At 37.6% G+C, this 21,715-nt stretch overlaps 1 protein-coding gene across 1 annotated transcript; it reads left to right on the top strand.

The window, feature by feature from the left end:
• Positions 1 to 8,460: 8,460 nt before the first annotated feature.
• LOC142642677 (putative F-box protein PP2-B12) lies at positions 8,461 to 12,383 on the top strand. The gene is made up of 3 exons (XM_075817080.1): positions 8,461 to 8,815; positions 10,238 to 10,356; positions 11,499 to 12,383. The coding sequence occupies exons 1-3, from the start codon at positions 8,492 to 8,494 to the stop codon at positions 12,010 to 12,012; spliced, it is 957 nt and encodes a 318-aa protein (XP_075673195.1). The 5' UTR covers positions 8,461 to 8,491; the 3' UTR covers positions 12,013 to 12,383.
• The last annotated feature ends 9,332 nt before the right edge of the window (positions 12,384 to 21,715 follow it).

The following is a 21,715-nucleotide window of genomic DNA, read 5'->3' on the forward strand; positions in this document are numbered from 1 at the left end:
CTACTACAAATAGATTAGACTATTTGTATGAAGTTTCTCATGTACCCAAAGATAGCAAAATTCCTATACTGTGTTTAATAAACCCCAACCTTCATTCAAAAAACTATTAAAAAAATTATTGGCCCTTCTCAACCCTCTACTATAAAAGAATATGTCCAGGCTTCCAAGTTCAATCAATTCAATATCCTAGCAAGTTAAAATGAAAATTTCATCACCCTCACTCTTTCCAGAGAATTTGTTATTCCATGGCAAAAACAAGGGTACACACACCTTCATTTTGGTTCTATAAGATTAGCACTAACTTTCCACTGAAGAAAGGGACTCCCTGCAGTTTCCAGGATTGCACTCCTTGACTCTAGATTTTTAGAATACCAAAATGTGGTCATAGGAACTGCTTAGACCACTCTAAATGTGGGAACTATCTTTGTCACACTTTTTCCAAACTTCAACATGCCTCAAAGATCCTCATCTTTAAGATGCTCTCAAGGTCCAAGTCCAGATCATAAGAGCTTCGCAAGTACAAGACACATATGCATCTACACTCCATTACCAACTTGCTTATCAGCTTCAAAATCACGCATTTGATATGGCAGTCCTAGACATGGCCCAGACCAATGATGCCTTGCTTATTCAAGTTGATCCAGGATTGACTCTTATGTGTACGTTTGTCCCAAGACAACTTACAAGAGACCAGATGACCTCTCTTTTTCCAGGATCATGAAATATGAGGCACTTCACCAAGCAGTTAAGCTAGTCCAATCTAACAATCCTTTTTTCATTAGAAAAGAAAATGGAGAAGTAGAAACAAGATTCTTGAGTGCTCCACTAGAAAAGACAGATGTAACGGTTTTCCCAACCCTTCAGCCTGTATCCTATTTAGGTGAAAAAGGTCTTGAAATTAAAGCATTCCGTAAAGACGGAAAACCCGCTATAAGGGCAAATCACCCTCTGGCCACATATGGTGGGATATATGTGATTGTGATGAATGCACAAAAGAAGCAATCTATGATGATGATATTCTACCAAGAAGAAGGAAGAAAAAATCCACCCAACAAATCTTGAAAGAAAAATATGGAACAGGTGATCTAGAAGTAGACCTCCTTATAGAACCCTCTGGAAAATTTGATTATTATATTCTTTATCCTATAACCAGAAAGCAAAAAATCCAGCCCTCTCTAGGTAAAGAAATTATGCCCAAAATCATGACCAAAAACCCTAACCTCCATTAATCCCATACTATCAAGAAGTTCTTCCACAACTACCTAGATACCCAACCTCTCCCTTATAATCAAACACAGACACAAAAACCCTTATCTTGTTACATATTTGACCATGCTTTACCTTCCTACTCACAAGATTTTCCTCCTCTTGAAAGTTTTGAACATCCTTAAGCCAACAAAAATCATGTTTTGAAAATCAAAAACCCTGTCAAAACCAACCCAAATGGAACCCAAAAATATTTTTCATCAGTAGAAGCAGCTCTAAATTGGCAAGCAGAAAATGCTATGGCACAAAATCACTCTCTTTCAAAGATCCTTGTTAACCCACAAAAGTTAGCTGAAGTGGTGACACAGACCTTTTCATCCTCAGATTCTCTTATCAATGATTTAAAGAAAAAAATCTTGATGATTAAACAAGAGCTTGCAACAATTGTATCCATAGTCAAATATATGTATGTTTCTTTCCCTCTTATAGGACAAAAAGAAAATGAAAGAAAGCAATTGCTGACATAATTTCAGTTCACAGAAAGATCATAGAAGACAGCTACCCAAACCTCCCCAATGTTTGTCTACACCCCTTACCAGCCCAGAAAATCATTGTATAAAGACCTATCTATTCCTTTACCCTTCCCATTTTTATCAACCTCTTCTGGACAAAATCTTCAACCCTTAGCCACAACACATCCTGATTATAACCCCTTCAAGACAAGTAGAATTCTCCCACCATAACATATCCACTTCAACCTAAGCCGAAATCCCAAGCCAAGCCACAAAACAAACCCTCTCCCAGCAAGAAAGACAAAGAACCATTATACCAACCTCTAGATCCAACCATTGGTGCTTCTTCAAAACCTCCGAATATGAACATGTTGGCTGTAGATCCTGATCCTCCAAATCCAATTTCATCTTTCCTAAAGAACCTTACTCTTGAAGATCCAAAATCTCCTTTTAAGCTCCCGGTAATTGCTGACACTAATTTAGACTTGTCTAATCTTAGTCTAGAAGAAGTGTTCATGCATCAACCAAAAGATCAGCCAATTGTAGAAGAAGATGATGTCCTCCACCGCCACTGCCAATTTTTCTTCCCCCACCTTTTGTCCCTAACAACCAAACTTGCCTTACTCACTCATCAAATACAGATTCGAAGCACCTGTTTACCATTGATAATGTTCATCCCTCCAAATGGCATGAAGAATTCTTTAACATGTAATCCTGGTGCACAGCTGAACTCCAAACTCCAAATTTTACTATTGCCTAAGTCATTGCTAAGTTCATTGCAACACTCACTGGAAGAATAAGAGAATGGTGGATCAATATAGGAGAATTTCAGCAAAGATAGGCAGCCCAATCCCAAACACTAGAAGACTTTTTCACGATCCTTAAATAGAAGTTGCACGAGAAGAATACCTGGCCATGAAATGTTGTTCATTTGAAAGGAAAGATTTGGAAAAGCATTTTGATAGAATGTCAAGATGATTTTATTCTATCGATGGTATGGATGATGTAAACATTAAGCGCACCTTCCTCAACTCCCTCCTAGAGCCATTGGGAGACGAAACTCTTCGCATGATGAACATCCAAAGAATAACGTTGCAACAGGCCCACTTAGGAGAAATATATCAACACATGCTTATTGCTCTAGAAAAGCTCTGCAACCAAAGAAAAAATCCTTTCAGAAATGGACCAGGTTCATAATAAGCTCAAAGACAATTGCAAGAGGAAAGATTTGCAAATAAAGTGCTATGAGAAAAGCTATGATTGTTCAACGAAAAGGAGTCATTTAAAAAAGTATCATTTGAGAAAGAAATACCATGTAGAACCAAAAAAAAAAAAAAAAATTAGGAAGAAAAAATGGAAGTTGTGAGAGACCGGGAAAACTTGGTTGCTCTTAGAAAAGGGTTTAGGCATCGGCACCTTCCCTTTTCATGATTCTATGGAGTCGCCACTTATTTTATAAGTAAAATAAGAAAACTTTTCAAACTACAATATATCTTGAATAGTATGCATTCTTTTTTATTGGAAACAATTACATCTAGGTAGAAAGAACTTTACATTGCTTTGATTCCTAGGTACAATCTAGTAAAAAAAGGAAAATACAAAGCCTTGTTTCCTAGTTACAATCTACCCAAAATAAAATAAGACACTAAATCTACCAATCTAAAATTCTAAGGTTCGGGGGCTAGGTTATTGGCTGGGAAGGTGTTAGGCACCCACCCTGCCTAAACAAAGTCTGGTCTTCTAGACTTTAAATAACCATTAAGTACCCATATTCAAAGTATGAAATGATATACAACAAATGCCATGTCAAATCCTAGACCTAGGGTTAGAATGCTATTTAAGAACCTTAGATCTGCAACTTTATTTTGTATAAAAAAAAAGGTTTGATGAGAATGATAGGTGAAAAGATTAGATCTGAGTTTCCATAAAAGAAAAAAGAATGAATTTTTAATAAAAATTCAAATCTAATTTTATCAATATGAGAGAAAACAGATTTTTTTATGAAAATGTAAATTTTATATGAAAAATACAGATCTGGTTTTGTTTTAAAAACAAGTCAAATTTTTATTTTGAAAAATGGAGAACAGATTTTATAAATATATATATATATATATATATATATATATATATATATATATCAGATTTTTATTTAAAAAGAGACCAAATTTTTGTTTTGAAAAATGCATAATAGATTTTATAAAAATACAAATTAGATTTTATAAACAAAATACAGATCAGAATTTATAAACAAAATATAGAACAAATTTTATTTTTGAAAATCATGTAGAAACATGCAGATCTAGTTATAGTTTGAAAAACACAGAGAAAGAAAAGTGTAGATCTCATTTTAGTTTTTTTTTTTTTTTTTTAAGTGGAGAAAGAAAAGTGCATATCTGATTTTAGTTTTGAAAAAAAATGGAACTTTTATGATGGATTCTTTCGCAGATCGAAAATCTCAAATAGAAATTCACCCCTAGATCTATACATGTTCATCAATCAACACATTAAAATTTAAACTAATCATGTGAATTTTCCAAAAGCAAGAAGAGGGCATGCAATAACATATTACAAACATGGTTATGTAAAAAAAAGAAGCACAATCACATTCATAGAAATAAAGCATAGGTGAGAGCATGTTTTTGAAATTAAAATAAAACAAATCATGTTATGGAAAGTGAAGTTAGAACATACCTGCATGAACGTATTCCACAAGCAAAGAACTATCCTAGAGATCAAAGAGAATGAATTTTTAAAGATTTAAGTAAGGGCCACTTAGCAGAAAAGAAATTCCTAAAGCAAAGCTTCCATAATTTTTTTAATGTAAGGGGAGAGAAATGTTAGAAAAAAGGGTCTTGATTTCTAATTTTAATTCCCTATTTATAGAGGTTTAGCGCATAGAAAATAAGCTAGGTTAAATTAGATATGAATCAGGTCGAATTTTTATCCCTAAAAGATCGAAATGGATGTGTTTTGGATTGTTCTGATAATTTATGGGCTGGGCCTCAAATCTGTGCCAATCAGCACTAAGGAAGTACCGATCGGCACTTGCCATGTGCCGATCGGCACTCCAAGAGTGCCAATTGGCACTCTTAAGTGCCAAGCTCAATCCTCACTTTTGATTCTATCTAGACTCTTTTTTAGGCCTTTCCTGAATTTCCAACTCATGTTCCAATATAAATCCCTTCTGTTTTGATAATCAGGTTCTTAAAATAATAATTATCTAATAGATGAATATTCTAAAAAGACTTAATTATCAACAATTCCCTTGTTATCAGATTATCCATTATATTCCTATGCAACCAAGCTTATTTATGATAAAAACCAACAACCAATCACACAAATTATTTAATTAATTTTAATTGTTTAACCAATTGGAATTAATTTCAATTAATCACCAAAAAACTTGATCTTGCAATATCTTTCAATCCGACGGTCCAATTTGAGAATTGGGCATATCTTCGCAACCATTAGAATCTCAAGATCATTTTTATGATATGTAATTAATGATTTATGCATGAAATGCAACTATGATTTTTGGGTACTTGAAATGGTCATTTTAGTCACCTTCCAAAATTAAATTATGCGTGCAAAATCATTTTTCTACAAAATTTTCTTAGAATAAAGCAATTTAAAGGAAAGACTTCAAAAGTCTATTTTGTGTGCAAAAAACCATGCCAATTCAAAAAACTGCCAAAAAAAGAAAAGGCAGCAAAGCTTCTTGAACAGGCACTAATCCATGCAAAAGACACTCCCTTCTCAGATGTTGAATCACTCTTTGCACTTGATGATGACTATTCTCCCAAACTCTAGTAGTCATGGCATATTCCACATCAAAAGAAGATTCAGACTCACTCGGTTCGGATGGCTCAGACCCAAATATCCAAATTATCTATACATCCCAGCCCATTATAGCCCCCTTAACTAGCCCTACTCCCATAGCCTAAGTATATATACTCCTGAAAACCTACTCTAGACGCATTCCAATTATAGCCCTTTTTTACACTGGAGCTGTAGCAACAATTCTCCATCCCAAGATTTTACCTACAGAATTCTAGTTGCCCCATAACCAGATGTTTTGTGCAGCAAATGGAGAAACATTTTTCTCACCTAGAAAAGTAAGCCTATCCTCATCACAATTTTCCCAATCCTCACCATAAGACACTAGTTCCTTGGATCCCCTCTCGCAGGTAGAGACCTCCTTATAGGTTTTGATCTCCTTCATCAAATATCTAGCCTTAGATGGTCTTCAAAAGGACTTTTGCACAAGCAACACCTCCTCACTTGGACTTAGGTTCCTCACTTATTTACAGTTGACCCCTATGACTCTCTGAGAAGCAAGATCATCAATGATTTTTGTGCAAATAGCCATTCTGAAATCCTCCTTAAAAATCCAAATCCCTTATGGAAGAATCCAGACTTTTTCATACACCTCCCTTTCAAAAAGAAAGAAGTTGTAAATCCCACAAAAACAAGCCATAGAGGAATGAACCCAAAGCATTTAGCTTTAGCCACACAAGAGTCGTCTACCCCCCTCACAGAAGGCCTTACTGAACCCACATCCTCCCTATGGGCATGTGAAGCATTTTATGTCAACAAGCATGCTAAGCAAATCATAGGAAAATTCAAACTGGTAACTATATCAATGTAACTTTTCCTATATTTTCTATTCTTATTTTTTTTTATACGAAAAAGTCTAGGAAAATAAATTTTGACACAAGTTAATTGCATGTCAATTAGTGATTGGAAGTGCTTTAATTAGTGAGCCCATATGTAAGTAATATAATCTAATTATCAGTTGACATCCTAGCAAATAGTAGCCAAGTATATGCAAAAAGGCAAAAATTTTAAACAAAGAAGGAAATTAAACAAAGGAGAAGAAAAGCGGTGAGATGCAGCCAGACATTAAACAAAGAAGAGCGAGAGAGAGAGAGAGAGAGAGAGAGAAGAATTAGGCTAAGACTCCAAGTTGACGTGGAAAGTGTGCCAAGGAAACAAAACTCAAATCAAGCAATTCTTCCTTTATTGGGGTAATTCTTAGGTATTCTCGGAGCATAAAGAATGGTACTCCCTCTTCTCACATTCATGGTGGAGTCCACTAATTAAATTCATGGTGGGGTCCACTATGAATGTAAGAGGAGGGAATACCATTTCACTATACTCCATGAGTAGCTAAGAATTTTCCCCTTTATTGCCACCAAGTTTGATCAACATGTAAATTCTTTATTACCTGTATATATAATAAATAAATAAATAAAAGACAACTTATAATCAACCACAAAATAACATAAAATTAAGACTAAAAATGCAAATAGGAAAGTACTTTGTTGTATGTATCTCATGCTCATCAAATACTATTTATCATCTTCTACCTCTATCCCCCAAGTTTTCAAATTTATTTCAATTTCGACAATAATCTTTAAAATGTCATAGGTTACTCATATAATATATTAATATATGCTTATATATATATATATATATATATATATATATATATATATATATATATATATATATATATATTAGTGTTTTTGAATGAAAAATTTTAATCAATGGCTATTATTTGCAAAAGGTAAATTACATTGACTCCTACGCTATAACGAAATTGGACTTGTTGAACTTGATTTTCAAGAAATGACACTCCACCACCCTAATTATTTAAAGAATTGACAATCCCATTTTTCAACCTTCAAATGATCAATATAATTGATACTTTAATTTGCCCCTGATAAAGTTTCAATTTTTAAAATCTTTTATGGCCCAAGTGTCATTTATTAAAAATCGAGTATAATGAGTCAACCTCAACCATATCAACATAAATTTTCCTATATTTTTTATCCTCATTTTTTATATATATGAAAAAGTCTGGGAAAATAAACTTTGACACAAGTTAATTGCCTGAGTGTGAATTAGTGATTGGAAGTGCTTTAATTAGTGAACCCATATGTAAGTACTATAATTCAATTATTAGTTGACATCCTAGCAAATAGTAGCTAAGTATGTGCAAAAAGGCAAAAAAAAAAAAAATTATACAAGATAGAATTTTACTCTAACCTAATCTAAGTGTATATGTGTATGAAGCTCTTTCCTAGAGACTTAACCCCAAACTTTGCCCCTCACACCCCACAAGGTTTTATACTTGTAGAGTGACCACCGCACCAAGGGTGCGCAATGGTAAAGGGCAAAAAAAAAAAATTATACAAGATAGAATTCTACTCTAGCCTAATCTAAGTGTATATGTGTGTGAAGCTCCCTGCTGAAGACTTGAACCCCAGCCCTTGCCCCACACACTTCACAAGCACTTATATTTATGGAGTGATCATCGCACTAAGAGTGTGCAATGGTAAAAGACAAAAAAATTTTAAAAGCACATAAAATGTCACAACTTGTGCCACAATTATTCATGTGGCAGATAATCATTCACAATCTGACACGTACAATAGTTATGGCAATAATTGTGGCATTTTATGTGGTATGCGAAAAGGTGTATATTTAGAAAAGTTGATTTCATCAACCCACCAAAACTTACCCTATTAGGGTTATATTCTCAACCCTCTTATTAAATAGAAAATTTATTTCTAATTTAAAAGGAGATAAAAAAGGGTGCCAGCATCTTTTTGGGTGGCGCATCGTGTTTCAAGAACTTTATGACAGCAAAGCGATGCACGATAAACTCTTACAAGTCTTAACCGCTAAGCATTCCTTCACTATATATACTATAAGGACACTAGGACATTATAGAGACAGAGAGACAGAGATTAAATAGAGAAATAGATATGGATCCAACAGTTTCAACAAGAAGAGAAGAAAGTGATGAGGCCAAAGCAGTGAACATGTTGAAGGTGTTACCGGTGGACTGCATAGCAAAGGTGCTGTCATTAACGACTCCTGCTGATGCTTGTAGGACGTCCTTGGTTTCAACATCATTCAAGTCGGTGGCTGAATCCAATGCCGTTTGGGATTGCTTTGTTCCACCTGAGTCTGACTATCTATTCAGTAATTCTTCTTCTTCGTCGCCCTCGTCTCTCCCCATTTCTTCCAAGAAGGAACTCTTCTTACATCTCTGCCACCATCCCCTCCTTATCCACGACGGCAAACTGGTAATTTTCTTCTACGTTATTATTCTTCTTATTCACTTTTTTCTTTTTTCTTTTTTTTTTTCTTTACCCCGTAAAATTTGGGTCTGAGCTTAGCATTCCTATAAATGTTAGATTTCCTTTATTAGCTTTTTTTTCTTTTTTCTTTTTTTTTTTTTCTTTCTTTCTTTTTTTTTTTTTTTTTCTTTAAAAACACAGATGAGTCGGATTTTTTTTTTTTTTTTAAGTTTCAACATACAGTATTCACTCCTAATAATAGCTTTTTTACCATTATACTAAGACACCAGATAGTTTTTAGCATAAACGGAGATTGAACTCAAATCTTTTATTCAACCACTTATTCAACCATAAAAAACTTTTGATTTGAACTCACTAGAGTTAAAAAGTTTGATTTGAACCAAATTACATTTTGATATATACCTATGGTTACATTTTGATAATATATATACATACATTGACGTAAAGATTTTTTTTTTTTTTTTTTTTTTTTTGATGAGAACACATAACTACATTTTAAAAAAAAAATTACATATTGATTGATACACACACGTGTGTGTATATATATATATATATACACACTTAAATGAGTGTACACAAATGTACTACTATGCCATCAATATGTACAAAAATGTATTGCCATTATTCAATTGTATAAATCTATCATTTTTTTAGTACTATATCACCCCCTAGCATTAAATATTCTCTTGTTTTTTTAGCAATAACAACAATATTCTCTTGTTTTTTTAGCAATAACAACAAAAGACTTAGTTCCAAAATTCAATTGTAATTTTATCTCTCATTTTTTTTGTATGTATTATCACCCGTACTATTAAAAAGTCTCTATTCTTTAGTCATAACAACAAAAGATTTAGTCCCAAAATGGAAAATAAAATAAAATATATGTTTATTTATCAAAGAAAAAATTGCTTTTTTAAGTACTATCCCCCCTAACATTAAATATCCTCAACCGTAATTTTTCCATTTAACATTTTGTGGCAAAATCAAGTATTAATAAACAATTTGAAACTTAACAAAAAAAAAAAAAAAGCTTAGTCCCAAATAAAATAACTCAAAGAGTTAAAAACTTACTATTTTAACTCAACAACCATATTAAAAAGTATACGTTTTTTTAATTTGGTTACAAGGTGGATATTTTACGGTTATTAACAACTATTTTTTAGAACCCAATAATTAGTTGTTTAACTCTCTCTTTTTAGGAGGCAGCTATTATTTTTTGGAGGTGCCAACTACTAATTTTAAGGTCTAATATTAAAAAAAAATAGAAAGATAAAATATGTATATATTAGGAATTGTAGCTCCCCCCGGATTTGTAATTAAGCACGTGGTGCGCTAGCTATGACCTTTATATGCTCTATCCTTATCTAATGTTTTAACTAAGAACTGGATGCCCATCCCCATCCTCAGAGCCTTTCCTTGGAGAAAAAGAGCGGGAAGAAATGTTACATGCTATCTCCAAAGGACCTCATCATTGTCTGGATTGATACTCCTGCCTATTGGAGATGGACTTCTTTACCTCACACCAGGTCTCCCTCTCTCTCTCTCTCTCTCTTTAATTTTTTATTTTTTATTTTTTTTGGTGGGGTCTTGCTCTTGTTGATAATAAACTATGACCACCAACTCTCATACTATACATTAATAACTTAGTAATTATAGTTATCCAAAAAATAGATATATATATATATATATATTTTTTTTTTCATTTGATTTAGAGCATTAGGAAATGATTAATTTAACTTAAACTGTTAGGTACCGAATGAATATAAATTCTCTATGCCATTTTTTGATAGAGAATGATTAATTTAACTTATACGGTGCTGAGGGGCCTTTTTGAGGTTTAGGCCAACCTAAATCCATCTACATGGATTGGGTTTTCCTCCAAGGCATGAATGAACAAATATTCCATTCCACTTTTTTATAGGAAATTATTAAATTTACTTAAACACTTTAAATTAAATGTCCATTCGGAAATAGATTATCTAACGTTTTGTTGAAATGAAAAGCTAAATAAAATAAAAACTGATTGATTTCTTTTTTTTTTAAAGTGCTATGGTAAAATAATAATAATAATAATAAGTAAAGCGGGGCCCACAATGAGCAAAAGGTGCTTGAAATTTTTAGAAAATTATAGTGTGTGGCTTACATTCAATTAATTGTATTGATGTTTTAACAAAAGCATGATTTTGGGACTTGCAAAAAATAAACTACTAAAAGATTTTTTAAAAAAAATTATTTATTGCGAAACCCACAAAAAAAAACCTTAAAAGTTGACTTTTAATCTAATCCCAAATGCACACTTGAGTGAATACAACTCTCCTTAAAAAAAAAAATTTAATATGCTTTATACTCAACCAATCACAACTTATTATGTATTTGATTGACAATCCTTCTAAAATAGCCAAAATTTAAAAGAAAAAATAAATTCAAACACATATCAGACTATAATTGGTGGAGAATAAAGTAAATTGCCAAAAGTGCCAAAAGTTGGACAAATTATTTGTATTTTTAATGTATATATGATCTTTTAAAATAGTACATTATTTAAGTTTTGTCTAATTTTTAAGACCAAGAAGGCAATTTCTCAACATGAGCACTGTTGCTATATATGATTAGCTAGCTCATCATTTCATTACTTAACAGTTAACATGCAATGCCAAAATCAAAACAGGTTCCCAGAGGTGGCGGAGCTTATCAAGGTGTGTTGGTTGGAAATCCGTGGCAGGATAAACACTTGTATTTTGTCCCCAGCCACACTATATGCAGCTTACCTTGTGTTCAAGACAACTACAGGATCCTATGGATTTGAATCCCAGCCAATTGAGGTCAAAGTTGGACTTGTTGGAGGTGAAATCCATAAGCAAACTGTCTATTTGGATGCATACGGAGAGCGGAGGCTACGATACCAGATTGTACCAAGGCGAATCGGGGTTTTTAATCGGCCCCTTCGCAGAATTCCAGGGCTTCAAGCCCCACAGCCACAACCTAAAGAAAATGAGGAGCTGAATGGCCCTAAGTATCCCAAGGAGAGAGTAGATGGGTGGTTAGAGATTGAGTTGGGTGAGTTCTTCAATAGATCAGGAAAAGATAATGGGGAGATAGAAATGAGTGTTTTAGAGGTCAATGGTGGTAACTGGAAGGGTGGCCTCATTGTTCAAGGCATTGAGATCAGGCCTAAACCTTAATAGAATTTTGTTTGTTTGACCCAATTTAGTAAAGTTGAGAATGTAGTATGGGAATTTTGTTGTTTGATTCAATTCACTAAGGTGATTGAGAAAAAGGCAAAGAATGTGGTACCAACGTGATATTTGGATGGCCTTGTAGTGAAAAAAAATCCTTGGGAGTGAGAAATATAGAACTAGCACAAAAAATTGTGACAAAATGTGGGTCTTACACCTGTAACTTGGAATCATCCAAAGGGTGGATTTTAAAATTTTACGTCTCTCAGGTTATTGTTGTAATTGGAACATGGATTTCAGCCAAAAAGTGGAATGGAAGTCCTTCTATCAAAATGAAAAGAAAAAAAAAAAAGAATGGAAGTCTTATACTTTGTTCATCTGTTTTAATTTTTTTTTTTTTTGTTTATAATTTTTCTTTTATGTATAGATCTTAATTACATTGAGACCTTGAGCTATAGCGAAATTCAATTCATTATACCCGAATTTTAAGAAAACTCAACTTGTTATGGCAAAATATATACCAAAAGGTGTGTCCCTAGAAGAGTTCATAAAACTCCTTGCAAAACCAACCCTATTTACCATCTAACCTTCTTATTCAAATGAAGGAAAAAAATTCTAGAAACAAACACACTCATGAAGGAGAGGGAATGAGGTTTAAAAACAAAGGAAAGCCACAAACTCCACTCAAAAGTCTTGCTAACTTTTAATGGAGGGTAGAGCAAGTAATACTACACATAATACACTTTTCTAAGAGAATTCTAAACCTAATCATGAAATGTAGGTTGTTTTGATATATTAAGAGTGAAATCTAATCTAACTATCCAAATCTTAGTATTTTGAATAACCGCACGTAGTATTGAAGGAACACGTATTCTTAAGATGAAATTCATAATCTCTCTAGAGACATGAAATATCTATTTGAGATATGTTTAATGGAAACTAGTTATTCAAGGTGCTGAGCCTGACCACATTTGCCAAAAGTTACTAAAGTTTATATATTTAATGAAATTAGATTTCATAAAATATATAAATAACTAAAATTGTGGAGGTAAAGTAGATAAAATATTTATTTGGGCCTTGGGCCTGATTTGGTGGTGTAAGTCTGTCCGAGCAGAGCTTTTGAAGCCCATAAGGCAGTGCACACTATGAGAGGTGGAGGAGTCGTCCGAGAAAGAGTACCTCTTCGGACGGGCCCAGTAAAGGTCATGGGACATACCAAGGGGTTTAGAGACGGAATTCCGGAAGATCTATTGGGTAAAGGCATGATCCACGTAGTGGTTGAAAGGAAGAACGTGTGAGAAATATTAGAGGAGAAAAAGTTGCTACCATCACATTAAAGACCCTACACCTACCTCCCTGGCCGCATTAATGGGGAAATGACCTCTGAGCAGTGAGGTTCAGCTTTCCAGCTGGTATTTGGAGGTTTAAAGAAGGTGTTGGATGGAACAAGTATCTGGGGAAGAGATTGGTAATACACGTGGAAGAAAGAAGGAAGAAGAAGATGGATACAAGAGAAGAAGAGAGATATAAAAGAGAGATGAGGGCAGAAGGAAGGAGGGATCAGATACTGGAACTGTATTTGTAATATTGTTCTTAAAAGAAAGAAAGACAACACAAGTTGTCCTCGACTTATGTCCGAGGAGAGATTCTTTGCTGTTCTCAGCTATTAAACACACGGATAATGGCTAGATTCCCTTTTCCAACATCCACAGTCTAGGTTTCAAGCCCACACTCTATAAATTTTTATTGTATAAAGCCATTTGGGCTTGAGTCCACCTAGCGATTGGACCGGGTACAATTGTGCACTTACAATTTACGCCGTCTGTGGGAATCTAGTGCTAAGGGGTTGGAACATTATGGCAGGCTTAGATTCGCATCATGCAGAGTCTTAGGGCTCCCAGCGTGAAGATCACTTTGAGCGTCTCGAGCGTCAGAGGGATCGAGAGGGAAGTGTGCATACAGTACACCCCGGTGCAAGCCATACGCGTGGTGAAAGTAGGGCAACCCATGAGGATGACGCCAAGGCCATGCAGAAGGACATTGACCACCTTAAGAAAAAATTACGCCGTGTCAAAAGAAGGCGAGCCTCACCTCCTTCCAATCCTTCCTCTGGGGGCTCCTAGGGAAGCAGTTATAGTCCAAGGTCCAAGACTCCTCCTAGCGAAACTTTCTCTTACGAGAAGAATGAGCTTCCGGGTCGTAGGCACAAAAAGCCTCCCTCTAGGGGTTTGGGAAGCGATTCTATGAGCAGGGCATTGTTTCAAATCTCCAAGTCCCTTTTCTCACGTAGGATCGAGAAGGGAAACCTTCCACGATGCTTCACCCAGCCCACTTTCACCATCTATAATGGTAGGACGGACCCAGTTGAGCATGTGAGTCACTTTAATCAGAGGATGGCGGTACACTCTCAAAACGAGACCTGATGTGCAAAGTCTTCCCCTCTAGCTTGGGACCTGTTTCTATGAGATGGTTTAACGGACTAAAGGCAGATTCTGTTGATTTTTTCATGGAACTCACTAAGGCATTTGCGTCTTGATTCATTACATGCAGCAGAATTCCTCGGCCTTTGGACTCATTGTTATCTGTGGCCATGAAGGAGGGTGAGACCTTGAAAACGTATTCTGACAGATACTGGGAGATGTTTAATGAAATCAATGGTGATTTTGACGAAGTGGTGATTAACACTTTCAAGATGGGCCTCCCAACTTACCATGATTTAAGGAAATCTCTGACCAAGAAGCCCGTGCGGAGTGTACGTCGGCTCATGGATCGCATTGACGAGTATAAAAGGGTTAAAGAAGACCAACAACAAGGTAAGGGTAAAGCGAAGGTTATCCCTCAAGAGAGGAGGGATTTCTGGTCGGATAGGTACAGTAACAATAGGCCGAAGAGAGATTTCTCTGGGCAATCTAGCTCAGCCACTCCTCAAGTAGTTAACACCGTGTTATGAGAACTAGTGCACCAATTGTTGGAGAAAGTCCGCAAGGAGCCCTACTTCAAGTGGCCTAGTAAGATGGTCGGGGACCTTGCGAAGCGGAATCAGAACCTTGTTTGCCAATATCATCAGGATGTGGACCATACTACTGAGAATTTTTGGACACTTTGGAATCATTTGGAATAGCTGGTTAGTGAAGGAAAGTTGAAGCAACATTTATATCAGCCCAATGGACAAGGAAGCAATTCGAGTTCGATTAACCAGGGGAATAATTCATCTCGGCCCCCCTTAGGAATGATTAATGTCATCTTTGCAGCCCCAGGCAAGACCACTTCCTGTCCTATGAGGGTCATGTCTGTATCACGTGTTCTCACCGAGGACTCTGGCTTCAGGCCGAAAAGAATTAAAGGTGCTTCTCTGCCTATCTTGGGCTTCTCGGACGAAGATAAGGTTGGGACCATCCAACCGTATGATGATGCACTGGTGGTTACTCAAAGGATAGGGAACTACGATGTGAAGAGGGTGATGGTTGATCAAGGTAGTGGTGCGGATATTATGTATCTTGACTTGTTTAGGGGGCTCGATTTGAAGTTCGAGGATCTTACGGCTTACGATTCACCACTGATAAGTTTTGAAGGGAAGACCGTCATACCAAAGCAACAAATTCGTTTGCCGGTGCAGTCAGGTCCGAAAACAGTTGATGTGGATTTCATTGTGGTTAATGTTTATTCCCCATATACGGCCATTGTTGCAAGACCTTGGCTGCATGCTCTGGGAGACGTTTCCTCAACTCTACATGTCAAAGTAAAATTCTTGTCGAGAGGGCAAATTCAGGAGATTCTTGCGAATCAATCGGTAGCAAGGCAATGCATATCGGCTACAATACTGCATCAAGCCAAACCAGAATCTTCGGCCTCGACTTCGAAAGATTTATAACAATTAACGATTCTGGATGCGCCCGATGCGGTGACAGCAGAGGAGGCAACGTGTGAAGAGTTGGAAAAATTTATTATTAATGATGACCCTGAAAGGTTCTTCCAGGTTGGGGCACGACTGCCACATCAAGAGAAGATGGAATTGGTGATGTTTTTGAAAAACAATGTTGATGTATTTGCATAGGATCCCTACGAGGCTCCGGGGGTTGACCCAAGCTTCATTTGCCATCATTTGAACGTCAATCATACCGTCATTCCTAGGCGGCAACCACCTCGGCGTTCTTCCAAGGAGCATGTCAAGGCCGTCAAGGAAGAGGTGTTCAAGCTCAAAAGGGCTGGGGCTATTAAAGAATTTTTCTACCTAGAATGGCTGGCACATATTGTTGTAGTAAAAAAGAAGAATGGGAAGTGGAGAGTATGTGTGGACTTCATAGACCTAAACAAAGCCTATCCCAAAGACTCATTTCCAATGCCTCGCATCGATCAGTTGGTGGACGCTACGATTGGGCATCCTCGGATGAGTTTTTTAAATGCCTTCCAAGGTTATCACCAAATACCTTTGGCATTGGATGACCAGGCGAAAACCGCCTTCATTACTCCTACGGGGAATTATCACTATAAAGTGATGCCATTTGGTTTGAAAAATGCAGGGGCTACTTACCAAAGGTTGATTACTAGGATGTTCGAGTCACAGCTTGGGAAGACTATGGAACTATATGTGGATGATATGGTGGTGAAGAGCAAGACAATACCTATGCATGTGAAAGATTTAGATGACATCTTTCAAACACTTAGGAAGTACAACTTGCGCCTTAATGTCTCTAAGTGCTCGTTTGGGGTGGGCTCTGGTAAGTTCCTAGGTTACATGGTGACCCATAAAGGGATAGAGGTAAACCCGGTGCAAGTCAGGGCCATCCAGGGCTTGCAACCACCTCGGAATCCTAAGGAAGTTCAAAAGTTGACCGGGATGACCGCTGCTCTCAACAGGTTTATTTCTCGGTTCGTTGATAGGTGCAGACCTTTCTTCCAGTTGTTGAATGAGTGGAAAGAATTCCAATGGACCAAGGAGTGTGCTGTGGCTTTTCAACAACTTAAGGAATATCTTTCCCGGCCACCCATCATGTTTCGGCCAGAGATCGATGAAGTCTTGTTTGCATACATAGCTGTAGCTATCCATGCAGTCAGTTTGGTTTTAATACGTGACGACGATGGAGTACAGAGACCGATTTACTATGTTAGCAAATCTTTGAATGAAGCTGAGGTGTGATATCTACCTTTGGAGAAGGCGATTCTGGCCGTAGTTCATGCCACGCGGAAGCTTCCTCATTACTTCCAATCCCACACCGTCGTGGTTTTGACTCAACTGCCTCTTTAGTCAGTATTGCGAAGTGCTGACTATTCAGGGAGGATAGCCAAGTGGGAGACTATTCTGGGAGCTTTCAATATCAAATATATGCCTCGCACCTCCATGAAGGGTCAAGTCCTTGCAGATTTGGTGGCAGAGTTCGTGGAACCCTCATTAGAAGAAACTACAAAGGAGTTGCACATAGATGAAAAATCAGTTGATGTTATCACAGGCAAAGAGCTTCCGGCCTGGAAAGCATATGTTGACGGTGCGGCAAACCAGAGAGGGTCAGGTATCGAACTTGTTTTGGTATCCCCTAAAGGCATAACCTTTGAAAAATCGTTGAGATTGGCGTTCTCGGCCACAAATAATGAGGCTGAGTACGAAGCTGTCTTAATGGGTATGGATATGGTCCAGAAAATGGATGGAAAGTCAGTTTATATGTTCTCAGATTCTCAGTTAGTCGTAGGCCAAGTGATGGGGACCATAGAAGCTAGGGATTCGAGAATGCAAGAATACCTGACCAAGGTCAAATGTTTACAATCTAAGTTTGATTCCTACATCCTGACGCATGTTTTTAGAAGTGGAAACACACATGCGGACTCATTGGCCACTTTGGCAATGTCCTCGGCTCAATGTTTGCCTAGGATTATCCTCATCGAAGATTTGCTGAAACCGGCTTTAACAGCCACAAGTGTCATCCGCGTCCATCTGATAAGACTCGGACCTAGGTGGATGGACCCCGTGGTTTCTTTTCTAAAAAGTGATGTTCTGCCCGAGGAGAAGTCTGAAGCAGATAAAATTCGTCGAAAGGCATCTCGATTCTAGTTGTTTGAGGATCAGAAGTTGTATAAACGCTCTTTTTTCAGACCATACCTACTATGTGTGCACCCTGAAGCGACGGAGGCACTTTTGGAAGAATTGCACGAGGGGATTTATGGAAGTCATACTGGGGGGAGATCTTTAGCCCATAGAGCTCTGACTCAAGGATATTGGTGGCCCAATATGCAAAGAGAGGCTCAGGATTACGCGAGAAAATGTGACCAGTGCTAGAGGTTTGCTCCCAACATCCATTAGCCTGGTGGTTCCTTAATCCTTTGTCTAGTCCTTGACCATTCACTCAATGGGGACTGGATATAGTTGGACCTTTTTCGAGGGCTGTGGGAAATAAAAGATGGCTACTTGTGGGAACTGATTACTTCACCAAGTGGGTTGAAGCTAAGCCTTTATCAAATATTAGGGATGTAGACACCAAGAAATTTATCTAGAAGAACATTATCACTAGATTTGGGGTACCTCACAAGCTTATTTCTGATAATGGCGTGCAATTTGATAGTAAAGCTTTCAAGAAGTATTGTAATGACTAGAGCATCACAAATAGATACTCCACTCCAGCTTATCCTCAGGGAAATGGGCAGGCCGAGGCCGTTAACAAAGTTATAGTCAATGGACTTAAGAAGAGGCTGGATGACGCAAAGGGTAGATGGGTAGAAGAATTGTCACACGTTTTGTGGACATATCGGACTACACCGCGAAGATCCATAAGGGAAACACCCTTCTCCATGACTTATGGGGCTGAGGCAGTGATACCTTTGAAATTTGGGTTTCCAACATTAAGGACGGGTTCTTTCAGCCCTATAAATAGCAATGGCTTGCTAGAGAAAAGCCTGGATCTAGTTAAGGAACGGCGAGAGGCCGCCATGGTACAACTGGCTTATTATCAGCAGAAGCTCAAAATGGGGATATGATGCTCATGTGAAACTAAGGCCACTTGCGCTTGGAGATTTGGTCTTGAGGAAAGTCATGGGTACTTCCAAGAATCCAGCGTGGGGAAAGTTAGCACCAACCTGGGAAGGACCATATCGAATTACTTCTGTAGCGGGTATAGGGTCATATCGCTTAGCTGATCTAGATGAAAAAATTGTACAATGCCCTTGGAATGTAAATAACCTACGAAGGTATTACTATTAATGAAAGGCATTTTTGCCATTTGTTGTTCAGTTATCATTATGTAACATTTCAATTCGTTATTCTAAACATCAAACAGAAACTTGGTCATGCATAGACCTCGGACCACATACCTCGTGGAAATTGATATCTTGCTAGATGTTAAACAGAACCTTAGTTACGTCGGATCCTCGGACCTTCTACTTTAGAAAAATTAACATTTCAATTTGTTATTCTAAACATCAAACAGAAACTTGGTCATGCATGGTCCTCGAACCACATACCTCGTGAAAATTGATATCTTGTTAGATGTTAAACAGAACCTTAATTACATCGAGTCCTCAGACCTTCTACTTTGGGAAAATTAACATTTCAATTCGTTATTCTAAACATCAAACAGAAACTTGGTCATGCATGGTCCTCGGACCACATACCTCGTGGAAATTAATATCTTATTAGTGTTAAACAGAACTTTAGTTACGTCGGGTCCTCAAACCTTCTACTTTGGGGAAATTAACATTTCAATTCGTTATTCTAAACATCAAACAGAAACTTGGTCATGCATGGTCCTCGGATCACATACCTTGTGGAAATTGATATCTTGTTAGATGTTAAACAGAACCTTAGTTATGTCGAATCCTCGGACCTTCTACTTTGGGGAAATTAACATTTCAATTCGTTATTCTAAATATCAAACAGAAACTTGGTCATGCATGGTCCTCGGACCACTTACCTCATGGAAATTGATATCTTGTTAAATGTTAAATAGAACCTCAGTTACATCGGGTCCTCGAACCTTGTACTTTGAAAAAATTAACACTTCATTCCATCATTCTAAGCACCCAATACAAGCCATGCCTTGTGGTTACATGACTCGTGGAAATTGACGTACCGATGAACCATGGTAAGTTTAATTGTTTACTTTGTGCCCCTAACTAAATTTTAAGTTAAGTCTCGGACCGTGTGTTGTTGTACTTCATATATTACAGTTTCGATGCATGATTTATCTGCTAATGAATAAGATTGATAAAATGAATGTGCTTTTATGGGGGCCTGTTAGTGTTTGAGGTGTTGTAAAGACTTCACTGTGCATTAAGGTGAAGCAAATTAGTATTTTCCTACTGAAGATTGGAAACCAGTTGAATAGCAACCTTTCAAACTTCCCTTTAATCTTTGTCAATGGATACATTGGAAATAAAATTTTGAAATAAAAAGGTTAAAACGAAAGTCCTAATACAAAAAACTCATCACATAAGGAAAAGGGGTCCTAAGTGGCCTAAGCCTTAAGCCTTGGTGAGGGGGTCCTACTTGGATGTGCTGGCAGCCCCTTTTGCTTTGATGTCCTCCTCTGTTTGTTTTAGTTCCGCTTCGAATGAGGTCTGGACTTGTTTCCCTTTGACTTTTTCCACTAGTGGAGGAACATTGGGCTCGGCATCCTTGCTCGGAGGCTTCTCGGCTTCGTAGCCTTGTTCCTTCTCTTTTTCAGAACCAGCAGGTTCTTTAGGAGTTGGAATGGGCTCTTGAATGATGGATGGATGCGTTAAAGGCACTGTCTCATGGGTAGGTGCGACAGGAGGAAGCTTTTCGAGCACTTAGATGTCCTGAGGAAGCCAAATGTTCTCAGATTTCCTCAACTCGGAAGTCGTGGGAATCCCTGCCACATTCAGAGCCTCTGTCCACACTTGTTAGCAATACTCCCTGCATAACTCTGCCAACTCCTCTGTCAGACGATCTTCTATCGCCTCAACCCCTTCATTGTAAGCAGCCTTCTTGGCAGCCTCCATAGTTTCCTTGAGGTTGCGAACCTCTTCCTTCACTTGGGCAAGCTCTTTATTTAATGTAGAGTTTTCTTGCTGAGCTTTAGACATTTCCTCGTCCCTCTGACGCAGAAGTTTGCGTTGCCCCTCCACCTGAGTTTTGATCGTTTTAAGGCTAGCCTCGGCACCATTTCTCTCCCTCTTCTCCTCTGCCAACTGCTTGGTTAGGTTCTCGTTCTCTGCAAGGGCTTGGCCTAAGGCCGTCTCGGTCTTCTGTCTAACCTCAAGTTCAGCTGTAGCCTTCTTCCGAGAGTCTTCCACCCACTTTTCTGCAGCAAAGACTTCTTGTATGGCCTGCGTTAAAGTATTAAAATAAATGCATTATTGTTGAAGCAAATCCAAAGTACATATGAACGATTTTTTCGCTAAAGTGTAATGAAAGCAATAAGATGGAGGTAAATGCGGGACACTCACCAAAGCCAAGTCCCTTTTAAGGGAGAGAAAAAGATGTGGCCGAGTCATCTTGTTTAGGGCTTCCATGTCCTTTAGCAGGAGAAGAGGCCGCTCCAAAGCCTCATCCAAGTGATGAGCGTGTCCTTGTTGGAACGCCCTGATACTGTACTGGTAGGAGATTAGGGCCCCATCTAGCTTCAGTGCAGGAGACCAGTTGGTCTGTGTACGACATACCTTAGCCAGGTCATGGCTTTCCCCGCTCTCTACTGAGGAAGCACACGACTTACCCTTACCCGCTTTCTATTGCTGCGGTTGTTGCTTAAGCTTCTTTGGCCTT

This window comes from Castanea sativa, chromosome 7, assembly GCF_040712315.1.
Source record: "Castanea sativa cultivar Marrone di Chiusa Pesio chromosome 7, ASM4071231v1".
Taxonomy (NCBI): domain Eukaryota; kingdom Viridiplantae; phylum Streptophyta; class Magnoliopsida; order Fagales; family Fagaceae; genus Castanea; species Castanea sativa.